This window comes from Odocoileus virginianus, chromosome 1 (genome assembly GCF_023699985.2).
Source record: "Odocoileus virginianus isolate 20LAN1187 ecotype Illinois chromosome 1, Ovbor_1.2, whole genome shotgun sequence".
Lineage (NCBI taxonomy): Eukaryota > Metazoa > Chordata > Mammalia > Artiodactyla > Cervidae > Odocoileus > Odocoileus virginianus.
The window spans coordinates 24591133-24608123 of NC_069674.1; the positions used below are offsets into that span (position 1 = coordinate 24591133).

Genomic DNA, 16991 nt, shown 5'->3' on the forward strand with positions numbered 1-16991 from the left:
TCTTTGGTTTGGGAGTTTATAAACATACTCTATCAGTTCAGGCGCTTGAGGCAGTATTCTTTAAAAATTGAAGGCAGTTAAATGCTTCTCTTATATGAAACAGCCACATAATTAAACTCTTAACAGAAGCTGTCCAGAGTCTTTCCTTTGGCCTGAAATAACAAGGTCAGAGTTAGGAGGTGGGAGTAGAAAAGTTTGGTAGGGGCTATTCAGTAGCCTAGAACTGGAGTAAGTCAGATGTCACAAGATTTTCCTCTCTCTTGGGGGGGAGATTTTTTTTCCTTTGAGATTCTTTTCTTGTATAATAGATACTTTGGGAAAGTCCTGAAAATTCATAGACAGGTAAACTAAATCACAGCAAAATGTCCTGACTTCATCAGGGCAACCTATTTGGAAAATGTGATAAATCAACTGGGGATGGAGTTTAGCTCCTACTTTACAAGATGAAAATATCCTTTTTTTATTCCTAAGAAATATAATGTCCCCCAACTTCACTTAGTCTCTGACTCTGAGCTACTTGGTAAGGAAGAGGATTAAAAAGCTCATGCTTACCCATTTTCTTGGGCAACAGGTAGACATCTTGCTTATAGCGACCCTCAGGAGCATTGTAGAGCTCTATCAGGGCTAGAGCCTAGAAAAGCAGAGATGGATGCTGACAGGCCACTCACAGCAACCGTGGAACCCTCATAGGCTAGGGCCCCTCTCCAGCCCACTGCTTCGCCACTCTGGAGACCTCACCTGAGTTGTAGCAGTGATTGAGAGCACAAATGTAGGCACTGTGGAGCAGCTTAGGTTCAGCAGACGGCCCTAGAGTGCAAGGGTTAACACACATAGAGGTTGGTTAGATGGAGTCTCTGACTTGGCGCAATGTGAGAAGAACATGACTGCCATTTTCCAAACACTTCTCAACTAAAATGCTGGACAAAAAGCAGTTGTTCAATCAGTGGAAATTAACCGATTGACCTTTGAGTGAAATGTTAAAAAGTTCCGGAAAATCTGATGAAGGTAACAAGATAAAAGATCTCTAGGTTTATGTAAAAAGGAATAGAAAAAAAAATAGAGGTGGTCACTTGACACAGGCTTATGCCATGGAAGGGTATATTTCCCTTGAATTTTTACTTTCTATTACAGAATATCTTCCTTCTGGGGCATTGCTATTCCTTTGAAAAAATGTCCTAAACAATGGTCTGGTCAAATTCAAGGGCAATCTCTCCAGGTTGTGATGGGAGATATTTTTTGCTTTAGGAAGCTGCAATAGTTTCTGTGCTTCTTCTTCAGCTCCTGAATTCAAGGGCAGTCATGTATTTCCAGTGGGTAATTCAGAGAGTTAGAAGGACTAGAACCTTACCCCAATGCCATCCTTTACTACTTTATTTCCTAGGAAGCTTGACCATAGTTTTTTGTTCAACCATAGTAGCCAAAAACAACTGTGGTGCTAGCTTTTGTCACCAAAATTACTAGACGGAACCTCTCAGGGCAACTAGAAATAAGTCACCAGACAGTGGGCTGACTTTAAAGCAGTCAGTGAATATTTAACAATGCCCATCTTCTCCCTGTACATCCTCTTGTACATACGTTATAGATGCCCTAAAGTATTTGAGAATGTGAGAAAAGGTGAAGAGAATAGGCAGAATACTCAAAAATTTAAAGGTCCTTAGGTGAATACAGCATATATTTTACATTTTTATATTGTTTCTTTAATTAAGAAATAAGACTGAAGATCAAAACTAGGAAAGTATTAGTATTCTCCTTGTAACCTTGGTATCTTTCCCTGAAGAAGAGAAAAGTGTCAAGGTAAAAACAGGGGACATTGTTACAGCTGTCAAAAATCTAGGATAGGGAAGAGAAACTGTCAAGAAAGGAAACGTGGCCAAACACTGACATGGAAGTCTAAATGGAATGAAAAGGCAGGACTTCCCTGGTGGCCTTACGGTTGACTACACTTCCAACGCCAAGGGTTGCCAGTTTGATCACATGCCATGAGGTATGGCCAGAAAAAAAAAAGGAATCGAAGACAAGAGGAAGGCTGAACTAAAAGTCATGAGAGTGAAAGTGAAAGTCACTCAGTCATGTCCAACTCTTTGCGACCCCATGGATTATATAGTCCATGAAATTCTCCAGACCAGAATACTGGAGTGGGTAGCCTTTCCCTTCTCCAAGGGATCTTCCCAACCCAGGGATCAAACCCAGGTATTCTGCATTGTGGGCAGATTCTTTACCAGCTGAGCCACCAGGGAAGCCCAGAAGAAGTCATAGGGAATGATCAATCACACAACCAATACATAACTGGCTGGCTCAACTTAGGGGAATGGACACTCAGAAACAAGGGATCTATTAGCAAAGACATGACCTTCCCAGAGTTTGCTTAAGACTGTCTCAGTTACAGTCAGGAATATCTACTTTGTGCCTATTGATTAAACCATCCCACAAATGACATCATCTCCTTGTAAGCATCACTCAAAGTGTCAATGGTTCTACCCGTTAATTCCTTCTACAGTAATGTCATTGTCTGACTCAACCTGTAGAGTGACATGGAGAGACAGCATAATTGGTGAAAAGTGGGGAACCAAAATAGTTTTCTTAATTGCTGAATGAAAAGACCTTTCACAATTAGATATAAAATCCATTTGGTAAAGTAGTTAAGCCTCTTCTTAAGTGGAGTTGAAAGTGTGAGAGAACGTGAGGGGGAGGAGACCTGGGTACTGCAGTTTCTCCTGCCAGGGGTGAATCTCTCTACCAGCCACAGATCTTACCTCTGCCAACAATACTATCCTCTTGCCGTCAGGCCATATTACATGGTCAACTTGGGATCTCACTCGCTCCCACGTCAGTTCTGGTGTCCGCAGACTCGCCTGGAATACAGCAAGCACATCATTAGCTGTGCCATGTCCCACTTTTTGGATGGAAAGATGTTGAAGGGAGTCATTTCAAATAGCAAGTTGAAAGAAGCAACCAACATGCCAGATGGAGAATACCTGTCCTGGGTTGTTTAAGACTGTTCCATTTCAGGGGACTTAATCTTAGGCCCAGCCAAGGGAGGGATCACTCAGGATGTCATTCCACAACATATACTGTGTACCAACTCTCTGCTAAGCACAGTAAAAGGTGCTATGGGAAATACAAAAGAAACCAAAGACATGGTTTCTGCCTTCAACAAGCTTGTGCTTTGGTTTGGGACACAAAACAATACATTTGTGAGGGGATAAAAGCCTTTAATACTTATGAAGCAGCATGCAAACAGTGCAAATTAATACAGTGCAAACTGAACACGTAAGTGCTGAAGAGATATAGGAAAAGGAGGGTCAGAGCTGAGTGAGATTAGTTAGAGAAGGCTGAATGCCCTACACAGAGCATGAGGGGGCCCAGGGTTCTGCCCTCATGTTCCAATGTCCCAGGTTCCACCTTCTCAATGAGGGTGGTTCACCCTAAGGTTACAGAAGCTTTGTGACCTAGGTGCAGATGTGAGGTAGCCTTTAGAGCAACGCTTCATGGTAGAATAAAGCTCCCAATGGCTCACCCTCCTTCCATTTCTGTATAGTGTATATTCCGAGGACAAGAGAAGAAATGTTAAGTTTATTAACGGCAGCAATCAAATAACAGTCACAGGGTTTAGACTTAAGACCACAACTTCCTTCTTCCAAGAGGCAATGCCTAAAATAGAAAGGGAGTCTGTACTCTTAAGACTACCCACTGGCTCAAGTGGTAACACTGAGAAATTCTGCCAAATAGTAGTTTTCAGACAAATAAACAGAAACACTTTATTTATACAACATTCATTTACTAGAATGTATACTATATTCTAGGCATTTTAGCAAAGAACACTATTATAGATAAGACTATGGACTCCCCTACTGGAGCTGTTTATTGACAGAGACTGTATCTTTTCTTTACTAATCTAGTGGGAAAGAAAGACATATAATTATATTCAGTATATTTAGGACTTTATTAACGGTCTGGACCATTTCTTTATTAGGTAAATGGGAAATATAAAATCTGTTGAGATGTCAAGTTTCATAAATTAGTTCAACTTTTCTAGAGGGCAATTTGGCAGTAGCTAACAAAATTATTTATTTACCTAATCTTTGTCCAATCAAATTCACTTTTAGGCTTCTATCTTATAGAAATACTTGTTCAAATTCAGAAATATAAGTGCCCAAGAATGTTTAGCCCAACATTACTTGTAACAGCAAAAAATGTATATCAACACAGGAATGGCTAAGTAAATCAGGATAATTCCATACAATGGAATATAATGTAATTCTTAAAAAAAAAATTAGTAGATCTGTATTTGTTAACAAGAAAACTATACATTATTGTTAAGTGAAAAAAATCTAGCTGTAGAAATAATATACTATAATCTCAATTTTGTAAATTTTTTACTTGTTTAAAATATATTTATCAATATATTGCTTGAATTTTAAATTAAGCAAGCATTACTTTAAAATTAGAATTTTAAAGAGAAATTTTATAAATAAACACTGTAAATAGAATTAAAAAAGAATTTCAATAAATAGGCCATTTTGGGAAGTTAAGGATATACAAAGTAATTCCTTAGCTTTCAGAAACATTACCATGGAGGACAATAACCATATAGAGACAAGAGATACTCCCTGGTAACACTGGCAACTTTTTCATTGAGATAATGGGACGAAGAACTTCAATTTCTTAGTGTTTTATATTCCTAATCTTTCATGGGACAAACAATCCTTGTGAGTGGAAGTAAAGAACTGACACAATGACGCTAAGAGTCTCTTGTTTTAGGAAGTATTCCCTGAAAAAAAAGATATGGTGGAATCAAGAAAAGGGAACTTCTTAGGAACATCATAAAATGATCAATGTTTAGTAGTGGTGACTTATGACAGAACTGGGATGGCTATGATGCAAGCAAAAGACCTGAGGGTTTCAAATGGTGTTTCAAGAGAAACTTGGTTAAGTGACCCCTGGCACTGCCCAGGCAACTCCAATAATCTACTGAAGTCTATTTGCCGTTCACACTCCTTGAGAGAAGCGTTTCCTATGGCTAGCAATTTTACAAGAATTTCACTTAAAGACATCCAATGCCTTTTCTGTGAATTTATAGTCACTAAGCAATCTACCAAGAAAAAGACTCCCTATGCTCACTCCCTTCCCAAACTAGGTGTACATCCCACTGTAAAGCCAAGAACAACTGTGGTTCTAGTCCTGTGAAGCATGGAGTTGGTAGCAAGTCTCAGGTGGTAATTCTTTGGCTGGCAAAAACTTTCAAAGCATGTGCACATAATGGTTTAGGTACTTGAACTGTGAAGCTTACAATCATACAGGCTGTCTGTGTGACACATATGGGTAAGCAGGTCTCTTTTCAAGAGAAAGGAAGTATGTGAAAGAAAGACTTGGCCAAAATGCAGCTGAGAGCACAATCTCCATCACAGGTTCCCTGAGTATTCATGGTCTTATTTTTCAGAAAATAACATAGGTTTCCAACTCTTTCCATGAGCGATTCCATCTAAAAATGCAGCAGTCAATGTTTCAAGGTTAGGTTAACTGTAAATTCTTTCACACACACAAAAAGACCCTTACATTTTTATCACTAAAAAATCTGGATAAAAACTTACCAAACCATTCTCCTTTGCAGTTTTGCTGAGTTAACTTACAGTGATTCTCCTCTCTTTTTATCACACTCTGCATCCAGTCCATGTAGCAAATCCCATTGCTACACAATATATCACTTCTTCACAATATACTGCTACCTTCACATCACTTCTAACCACCTCCATTGTTTATCCATCTAACCCAAGCTACTACCTTCTGTTGCTGGAAATACTGAAAAGAGTTTTCTATCGTCCCTGTCACCACTCAAGCTCCATAAGTGTTTTCGTCATATAACAGCCAGGGTACTCTTTTAAAACATAAGTCAGATTTTATCAGTCATCCACTCAAAACCTTCCAATGGCTTCTCTTGTACGAACAATAAAATCTAAAGTCTGAGCCATGGCTTATCTCCTCGCTGCCTGCCTCTTATCCTCATCCCCTTATCCATTCTGTTCTTGCCACAATGGTATTTTTTCTGTTCCTCAAACACACCAAGCACTCTTTTCTGTTCCTCAAACACATCAAACATGTTTCTACCTCGTGGTCTTTACTCATTATCCTCTCTCAATAGTCATTCAAGCTTCGTGTAAATGTTATTTCCTCAAAGAGTCTTCTTTGATTGTCCCAACTAAACAGCATCCTCAATGCACTCATCTTTCTGCTTTACTTCAGTATTAGGCATTAGCTGACATTAACTGTCTGTTTAGTCACCGTTTCCCACACCAGAATTAAGCTCTAAGAAAGCAAGCATATTTGTTCACTGCTACTTCTTCAGCCAATTAGTACTAAGCACAGAGCAGAGCAAGAACTCAACATAGATTTACTAAGGAGTGAATGAACATTCTGGAATCCATGATTACTTGAGTTTGCTATTTCCTTAAATTTCATTTATGTGCCTCGTGACACTACCATTGAAGATAGAGTAAACTTTTCCAAAGTGATTCTAAACATCCCCCTTTCTGGATCATTTAGCTGAGTCATATATTTTCTGCTAAGAAAGCACAAAGACAGTTGAAAGATGGTTCCTGGTAAGTATCAGTGGCAGATACGGGGGCCTACCTAGCAACACCTGCAAAAGTAGGTTTAGCAGCTAGGGTGATCCTTTTAAAATTAAAAAAATTATCCTTTTAAAACAGAAGCCATAAATCCGACAGTGGTTCTCTACTCTCAGAACACATCAGGAACTCTCATAATGGCCTCTGAGGTCCTATAAGAACTGGTTCATCACATCTCTGACCTCATTTCCACTCTTCCCTGCCCCATGCTCTTCTGCTCCAGTCACACTGGCCTTATTGTTGATCCTCAGACTAGGCAACTCATGCCTTAGGGCGTTTGCTCTGGCAGTTCCCTCCTCTGGAAATGTCCTTCACCCAAAAGTCAACATGGCTAATTTCTTCAGCTTTGCTCAACCATCATCTCTGTGATGAGGCTCACCTTGATCCCTCTGTTTAAAGTCACAGCCTAGCACTCTTGATTCCCCTTACCACGCTCTACTTTTTCTTTTTTTCCCCTGGGGCTTTCACATTCTATAAATTTTACTTATTACGTTTATTGTCCTTCTTCTCACTAAAATACAAGCTCTTTGAGGGCAGGAATCTTCTCCTGTTTTGTGCACTGATCTCAAATATCTAGAATAGCACCTGGCATAGAGCAATCACACAATAAATACTTATGATTGAGGGTAAAGAGTCTCTTAGCCTTTATTCTGAGAAATTACCATGTCTGGACTGCCTTTGGAGAAGAGATTACCAACACAATTTGATTAATATAAAAAGCACGAGGAGATAATAGTGTAACACAGAAAAACAGGGAATTCCCTGGTGGTCCAGTGGACAGGACTCGGTGTTTCACAGCTGGGGCCTGGCTTCAATCCCATAAGCCGCGCCACATGACCAAAGAAAGAAAACACAAGCCCAACCAACCAAAAAGAATACCCTAAACAAACAAACAAATACAGAAAAACAAAGACAAAAACACTGGACAAGAAGTTAAAAAAAACATGGATTCTGTGCTCCAATTTCATTTTTGACTCAATGACTATGACTGAACAATACACTTAAGTCTTTAGTTTCCCATCTGAAAATCAAGAATAAGAATAATGCCTCATGGGGTGGTAAGAGGATGAAATGAAATAAATTAAAAATATAAAAATTACATGACTACATTTGGAATTATCTTTATTTTAGAGCTTCTTAAGGGTTTGGAAGGGGAAATTCCTCCCTTTTCCCTTACTCAGAAGGTTTCTCCTCAGGGCTCAAAGTATGACCACTTCCCTTTAAGCCTTTTCATCTGGGGGCTCTACAGGCAGATCAATCCAGAAAAAGACAATCATAGGCTAGACAGTTTAGAAATATTAATATCTTTGACCACTTAATAAAGGGGCAGTATCACACAAAAGTAAAACTTAACCAAAAACAAAAAAACCTCCAAACCAAAAAAACCCCCACAAACCTCAAAAATAAAAACTAAACAAATTACTCATTATAAGCAAAATATCATGGTGAGACAAAGTAATGGAGTCACGCCACTCAAAAACCTCAAGGGTAGAAAGAGGCTCTGGTAGCTTGTTTTTTTCCCAGCTATTTTTAATAATAGAAGAATAGAACACAGAGTTAAAAAGAGAAACCATTTAAAATAGATGTCCAACAAGCTCCCACTATATCCACTGATCCTTACCTGGCATGCTGAAGCTCAATCAGAGCAGCCCTCAGTGGAGATGAAAGCATGCTTTGCTTGAGCCATTTACCCAGAGAGAAATATAGCTGTGCCAGAAAAGTGCCAGAAAAATTTAAAACCAGAGGCAGAGTCACACTGAGAGATACTTTGGTAAGTCTGAAAAGAAATAAATAGCACTTCTATTAACTATTACTTGGGCAACTTGGTAGGACCAAGTGTTCTGTTGGATTGGAAAATTTTTGATGACTTTAATAAAATTAGAGAATAAAGGTGATAGATTTTCCAGGTTTGAGGAACACATACTACTGAACTGATTTTGACACCTGGAGATCCAATACTATAGTTTGGAAAATATGTTAAAGGAAGAGTTAGTTCCATGAAAGAGGGAGAGAAAAAAAAGAAACCACAAAATTTGATAGACACAGTCAATCTTAAGCAGTGTTCTCATTCCAGCCTATAAATTTCTCTGCCTTAACTTGTTTCCTTAGACCAAGCTACTTGTCTCACTTTTATAGCAAATTCAAATATCCCCCAAATACTGACTAGCATACTGATTCACATTTATTATATCCTTTTTTGCTCTTAATCCTAAACACAAAGATGAAATGGCTTACAGTACAAGTAGGCATCAAGCTTAGGTGGAAAACCAATCATTTGAAATGATTAAATTGAGATGAAGAAGCTTTGTAGAATCCATACTCATAGGCCAAAAGGCTAGTGAGTGAACAGACTGTGAACAGCTCTGCCAGTTTTAGGATGGCTGGTGACCCTGCTTCTTCTTCTTCTTCTAGTTTATGTTTCTTAGGAAAGAGAGAAAAAATAAAAGCCCCCAGTGATGAGTCACTTGATCTTACCACGTCAATCTCCGTGTTTGAATGTCCCATGTTACAAACGATGCAGCTATTCTTCATACGATCTAAATGCTCTCTGGTTACCACATTCTTATTACCTTAAAAACAGAAGAGATATCCACATGAAAAGGAATGAAGTTCGACTCTTTCTCATACCGTATGTAAACTGAACTTAAAATGTGTCAGAGACCGAAATTTAAGAGTTAAAACTATAAAACTCTAAGCAAAGCATGGGAATAAATCTTTGTGACCTGGGTTAGACAATGGTTTCTTAGATAATAGTACCTAAAGCACAAGCAACCAAAGGAAAAAATAAACTGACTACATTGAAATTAAAAACTATGTGCTGCAAATGATACCAATAAGAAAATGAATTAACAACCTACACAAAGGGACAAAATACTTGCAAATCATATATATGATAAAAACTCATACAGATCAATAATAAAATTTCTACAGAACTCTTACAACTCAAAAATAAAACAAAAACTCATTTTTTAAAGAAAGTTTTTGGCCGTACCATGTGGCATGCAGGATCTTAGTTCCCCAACCAAGGCTCAAACCCTGCCTGCGTTGGGAGCTCCTCTGCATTGGGAGCACAGAATCTTAAACACTGGACCATTGGGGAAGTCCAAAAGACAACTCATTTTAAAAATGAGTAAAGGATCTGAATAAACATTTTCAAAAGACGTACAAAAATGTGTTGACATGCACATGCAAAGATGCAAATCAATACCACAATGACACATTACTTCACACATACTAGGATGGCTATAATCTAAAAATCAGAAAGTAACAAGTGTTGACAAGGATGTGGAGAAACTGTAACTCATGCATTGTTGGCAGGATGTAAAATAATGTAGTTACTTTGGAAGGTTTGGCATTTCCTCAAAATGTTAAAAGTAGAGTTATCATACGATCCACTTGTAGGTATACATCCAAAAGAACTACAGATATGTTCACAACAAACTTGCATACAGTGTTCATAGCAGCATTGTTCATAATAGCCAAAAAGTAAAAACAACCCAAGTGTCCATCAACTGAAGAATGAACATCACTGAAATGTGATATAATCTTAAAATGGAATGTTATCCAGCAATCAAAAGGAATGAAATACTGATACATGCTACAACATGCATGGAAGATGAAAATATTATGCTAGGTTAAAAATGCCAGTCACAAAAGAAAAACATACTGTATGATTGTTTATATGAAATATCCAGAATAGGCAAATCTATAGAGACACAAAATTTAATGGTAGCCTAGGGCTGGGGAAAGGTGGAGGGTAGAAAGAGGAGTGACTGCTAATGATGTAAGATTTCTTTTGGGGATGATAAAAAATGTTGTGGAATTAGATAATGGGATGTTGTACAACTTTAGTAAAAATCACTGAATTGTATACTTTAAAAGGTGATTTTTATGGTATGTAAATACATCTCAATAAAAAATTAGATTCTGATGGTTGTATGACCCTGTGAATTTGCTAGAAAACATTGAATTGTACATTTAGAGTGGGTGAAATGTATGGTAAATGAATTACATGTCAATAAAGTTACTTACAAAGAAAAGAGATCGAGGGGTTGATGTGAAACAAGAACAGTTTCTTATGGTCCCTCTTTGCCCCCAGCTCCCCCTTAGGCTATAAATAATAGTTTTATTCTTAAATATTCTGATTTTCTTCCTTTAAAACAGAGTTATAAAAGAAATACAATATTCCAATGGAAAGATAATAGTATGTATCTCAGTATAAGGAAAGTAGCTGTATCTCATATTACTCAAACTCAAAACCTACCTCTTTGCAAATTAACACAGCTACCTTGCCCACTTTCTCCAACCATGAGAAATTTTGCTCTAGCCTTGCTTTAGTTATAAGGACTAGAAAGAAATACACATCACTTTTGGAAGTAAAAAATTTTTTTAAATGTACAAATTTAAGATCTGGCTTCCCAAATAAAACTCATTGGTAGCCATCTGCTAGGTAGCTGAGGATGGATAGAGATATAAAACAGTTAAAAGGGCTAGAGAGAAACTTCCTCTAGGGATGACCTAATGGTACACTTTTGGTCAGAGCTCTAAAGAGGTTAGAAGAACAGGAAAGATTGGTTTTGTGGACTACTATCTCTGACTTTCAGAGTTTGGTTTTGTTTAGAGCATTTCCAGTCATTTTTCACTTGTTCCATGCAAGTGTTCCCAAATGCCATCCCATTGTATGTGTCACAATCATACCTGTACAGGTAATAACAATATCCACTTGTCGGATGACCTCATTCAATTTCACCAGTCGAAATCCATCCATACTGTAGAAATAAATTATGATCAGTTAACCTAAATAGGCAGCTGGGAAACCTTCTGCCACATAACCTCAAAAGCTAGTACCCAAGTTGCTTTGGTACCTACAACACTTTTTGATATGGCTGGACTATTCTTAGCAGTGAAAAATTCAAACTGCTTTCTTAGTTCACATAGGACAGAAATAAAAGGTTCTTTCTACCACTGGGACCTAATTCTTCCTGATAATAGAGAGACAGGGTTAACTGTGAAACCCCAATCAATTTCTAGAAATTGTCATTTCACCTGAACCTAGTACCCCACTGAAACTGCTCTCCCCAAGATCATCAATGATCTTCTGGATGCCAAAAGCAAATTTTTCTTAAGACTCTAATATTACTTGATTTCCTCTGTTACATTAAACATTATTTGCCTTCTTAAAACTCTATTGTCCTGGAGTCCATGATGCTGTTTTCTCTTGGTTTTCCTACTTTTCTGATTGCTCCTTCTTGATCTCAGTCAATCCTTAAATGTTGGTACTCTGTGGGGTGCTCTTTTCCTCTCTTCTTTCAGCACTTATCCACTCCTGCCCCTTGGATACAAATGATGCCTCACAGGTGGCTTATTTTCACATTGATATCTTTAGCTTAGATCTCTCCAAAGCGTCAGAGCCACGGATCAAATTATCCACTGGATAGCTCCTCCTCCGGAGAAGGCAATGGCACCCCACTCCAGTACTCTTGCCTGGAAAATCCCGTGGATGGAGGAGCCTGGTAGGCTGCAGTCCATGGGGTCGCTAAGAGTCGGACACGACTAAGCAACTTCACTTTAACTTTTCACTTTCACTCATTGGAGAAGGAAATGGCAACCCACTCCAGTGTTCTTGCCTGGAGAATCCCAGAGACAGGGGAGCCTGGGTGGGCTGATATCTATGGGGTCGCACAGAGTCGGACAAGACTGAAGTGACTTAGCAGCAGCAGCTCCTCCTCATGTCCCACAAGGACCTCAAACTTATTATCTTCCCCATACCACCAAGCCTATCTGTCTCTTCTATATTTTCTACCAACCCTATCTATCTCTTCTTCTATATTTTCTGTCTTAACCAACAGCATTGCTGTTCATCCAACTCTAAGAGTCAAACTATAATGTCCTAGCTTACTGCCTCTCCCTAGTTAAAACTGTCACCAAATTGAGTTGTTTCTTTTTCCTTAATTCCTTAAAACCTCTTTAATCTATACCGACTCAATACACATGAGTTTGAACAAACTCCAGGTGATAGTGAAGGACAGGGAAGCCTAATGCACTGCAGTCCATGAGGTCATAAAGAGTCAGAAATGACTTAGTGACTTAACAACAGTCTATTCCCTCTTCGCTATACAAGTAGGCCTGACATTCAGATTGTATTGTTCCTTGTTATGGTAGACTCTGGCCCAATCTCATTGCCTCTAAGTTTATGTCTAATTCATTTTGCAGAGTGATTTCCTGAAATGCAGTCTGGATCATGTCACTTGTCTGCTTAAAATATTAATACTTCATTGAGATTGCTTGGTATCAGGATAAGACAGGAAGACTTAAGTTGATATATGTGGGCAGCTCCATTAAGATACTTCTAGCTTCTTAAATATAAACATGTCATGCTCTTTCCTTCCTAGGTGACCCTTGAAAATGTTCCCTGTACCTGGAACTTACTTTCAAACTAAGAAGTCACTTAAACAAGTTTCAAGACTCAGCTCTATTGACACCTCTTTCTACCCTGCCCCGCCTTGCTCTTTTATTTATTTTTAATGGTCATTTTTTTTTTAATTGGAAGTTTTTAAATCTCCTGCTCTTTAGTTAGATATTCCTCCTTTGTGGCCCTACAGAAGCATGTGCTGTTTATCTCTATCATTGCCCTTATTACACTGCACGGTGGTTATTTGTCTGTGTGCTTCTGAAAGCAGGAATTTGTTTCTTTCTTCTACTCATCCTATTCATCCTCACCACAGAGCAGAGTACCTAACACAGAATAAGTGCTCAATTCATGTTTATAAGGTAGTTTGGATCAGTATCTCAATCAGTATTAAAGCATGTTTAGGTTCCTCTGATAAACCCTGGAAGTGCCGGAATGGTGACAGTTCCCCTTGTGTGCTGGAGCCTTGACTTAGACAAAGTCAGCAACTCTGCTGGGGAAAACTGTGGGTTGATGGCTAGCGTGTGTGAGGAGTGATAGGCTAGGGGAAATGTCATGCCTCATCTTTCGTGGGTACCTTCCTCGGGCGGGTTAATGGTAAAGACTGGGGGGTTATTCAGGCTACAGACATGGGGACTGTGCAGTTGTTTTCAGGGACAGTGTGCTAAGTTGGCCAAAAAGTTCATTTCATTTTTTTGTAAGATTTTACCCAATATTTCTATCCTGCTGAGGATGGCAAGAGACAATTTTAATAAGTTACCACTTAGTGGGCATTTATTATGTGACAGCCCCTCTACACTTTGCATAGTTATATATTTATTATATAATGTATGTGTTAGTCATTTAGTCACGTTCAACTCTTTGTGATACCATGGACTGTAGCCCACCAGGCTCCTATGTCCATAGGATTCTCCAAGTAAGAATACTGGAGTGGGTAGCCATTTCCTTCTCCAGGGGATCTTCTCGACCCAGGATTGAACCTGGGTCTCCTGCATTGCAGGCAGATTCTTTACCATCTGAGCCACCAGGGAAGCATTATCATATGTAATAATTGTATAATTATTTTCTGAACTTTCATAATTGAGGTAGATAAGATTACATACAATTTACAGATGAGAGAGGAACTATTTTTTTAATTTTAACTTTGGAATCATTTCAAGCTTAAGAATTATAAGCACAGTACAAACAACTCCTATGTATCCTTCAACCAGAGTTAGTAGATTTTACCCTTCACTTGATTTGTCTGATATTTCTTCCTGATCACACTGAGGTGATGATCTGGGGGAGGCGTGTGACAGAAGTGCTCGTTTGGGTGCATCACTTTGGAAAGGATCTGACACCAGCCTATTTCTTTTTTGATCATTGTTTTCAAAGGGAGAGGAGTGGCATGTGGAGCTGGGAAGGGGCAACCTGTTTTTTGACTCAAGGCGTCTCCTGTCACTGCTTCCACAGGAGTTCCAAATTCTAGCTTCCCTGATAGTCTCTGTTCTCCCAGAGCAGAGCTCCTAGAACTTTGAAAGACGGGTGCTTACAGTTAATACCAGCCTCTCAGGATACAGGCCCCTCCAAGAGAAAATGTTGTGTTAACTAGGCCATTCTTTGGAGGCAGTTACAAGATCACATGTTAGACAGTGCTGCAAAGGAAAAAGCAGATCTCCTTATGCATGCTTACCAGGCTTGAAGAGCGCAGATGGGGTCGATCTCAGTCACGTACACAATGGAGCCCATAGCTTTCAAGGCAGCACAGCACCCCTTCCCGACCTGGAGAGAGGAGAAAGAACTCATGATAAGGAAAGTCACGAAGAAAATAGCTCCTCAAAGCTTCTGGTGAAGTGTACCCTCCTTTCCGCCCCCAAAGGGAATTTCACTGAATAGATTTATGCTTGGGGGACAATAGGAAAAAAAATAAATGAATGCATTTCATAAACAAACTCCTCAGCCCTGCTTAGCACATGCATGTGCACAAGTACACCCACACTCACGATTTATAATCAAAACACAAGCTAAAAGAACATCGCAAACAGTGCACTGGAACAGTCAGAAAATCAACTTAAGGAAAAAATAGCAAAAATGCAAAGGGAAAAAGAAAGATTGTACTTTAACCAGAGGGTTTCTGAATAACCAGAGGGCTTCTGAAGTTACTTTTTTCCCATTTAAAATGGTAAATGAATGTAGTTTGATGTCTACAGAAATGAAAAATTCTAGTATATTTCCACAAAATACATTTTAAATTCCTAATAACTGAAAGATTAAACCTTACCTCTCCATAGCCACAGACCACCACCTGCTTCCCACCAAACATCATGTCTGTTGTTCTTTTAAGTCTATGGGGGAAGAAAAATTGAATCAGAAAAATCTACTTTCTCCCTTATGATTAGATTGAGTCCCTTTGTTTTCATGGTGGGGGTTTTTTTTGGTTTTGGGTTTTTGTTTTGAATGTTGAAAGTAAGCCTGGTTTCTATTCTAAAGAAACTATTTAATGACTATAAAGAAAAGTTCAATAAAATATGCATTTTCTTACTCCATGTTATCCAATCAATTCCATCTACATGTGAGGGTTTTTTCTTTTTTCCCCTTTTCCTGGGAGTGGTGCAAAAGGGAAGAAGCTATAGACCACAAAGTAACTTTTAAACATAAAAGCAATATATATTTACTATATAACATTTAGAATATATAATATTTGGAAATAAAGATTAAAAAGTAAATAAAAATAATGTAATTTTATTTAGGAGGTGACAAAGCTCTGGCTTAATGTAAACTTTCTAGCTTACTGAATGAGATACATAAAATATAATGCTGATAAATGAGTCCTATATTTAGTGATATCAGAATGGCCAATAGGTCCCACATTAATTCAGGTAGGGTAACAGGCAACAAGGTGGAGAAGAGCCATGAAACATGCCAACACTGACTGCATAAGCATGGAGTTTTCCGGGCTGAGTCCTTTTCAGATGTGTTCTACTTCTTTGTCTCTGAGTCTCTATGAGGCTAGAATAAAGCTCCTTAGTGTTTTTAGGCTCTCTTGGAAGAAGTTGTAGGAGCAGTTTCTGGTTTCTCTTTAGGTCTGGTTGATCTCCCTTCTCTAGGAAGCCCTGGCTAGGCAGAAGAAACTTTTCAACTAAAAGCTGTCATTCTGAGATAGTTCTGACAAATATCTGTGGGTCTTTCTACTCATCTATCTGGTTAACGTCTCCTGTTGAAAAGAGTCTAAAAATGTCCCAAGGGAAAGTAGAAATCTATCTTTTTAATGACTTGAAAATTCCACTCACTAGGATCTAGTATAACTCTATGAACCCCGATGAGACTCAGTAACTCTCAATTAAGTGCAGAGGCAATTTCTGTTGAGTGATGAGGGTAAGTCTGGCTTGGCGACGACCATATTCAAAAGTCATGGCTTAGAATGGCTCAGCACCAACAAGGAAATCACTAGTGCCTGTGGTGTTCCAAACTGCCTGACGTTCAGACTAGTAATGTGGCCCATAGGCCCTTTCTTCACTTTTCCATTAACCTATATATGATGGAAACCATTTGGTTTGGGAATATTCTAAACCAACTTAATGCTTTCATACAGGGAATTACTGAGTCATCTTAGCAAGAAAGAAAAAATGTCAGGACACAAGTGTAGATAGTAACTGGGTTCTGGAAGAACACAGTTTTTGGTATATTATATCTAAGTAGATTTTTTCAGACTTGTAGTCCTCACAGATTTGAAAAACTACAAATGCCTCTGGGAAATGACCCTTTGCTCACCACGATGTTCCACATGGTCAAAGAATTGTTATGATGGTTGTAACTTAAGTCATGACAACATGACCTAGAAGAGAAACACCAGGAACCTTTTCCTAAACCACCAAAGATACTTACTTATACTGACTTTAGTTACTTCCAGGCCTGATAGGATGACAAAGTAAAAACTCTGTCACCAATAGACAGGAGCTGGTCTGATTTTTTAAGTAAAA

The 16991-nt window shown here is 38.6% G+C and overlaps 1 protein-coding gene across 7 annotated transcripts in view; it reads right to left on the bottom strand.

Annotated features, from left to right (window-relative positions):
- The window catches only part of AHCYL2 (adenosylhomocysteinase like 2), a 196585-nt gene that overhangs the window by 4446 nt on the left and 175148 nt on the right, over positions 1-16991 (bottom strand). For all 7 annotated transcript variants that reach the window (XM_070465897.1, XM_020874640.2, XM_020874639.2 and 4 more), the window contains 7 exons: positions 15293-15356; positions 14705-14793; positions 11322-11392; positions 9099-9193; positions 2754-2852; positions 739-807; positions 553-631 (listed from right to left, as the gene is read on the bottom strand). In XM_070465897.1, coding sequence (XP_070321998.1) covers positions 553-631; positions 739-807; positions 2754-2852; positions 9099-9193; positions 11322-11392; positions 14705-14793; positions 15293-15356 — 566 coding nt within the window. The remainder of the gene's footprint in view (positions 1-552; positions 632-738; positions 808-2753; positions 2853-9098; positions 9194-11321; positions 11393-14704; positions 14794-15292; positions 15357-16991) is intronic.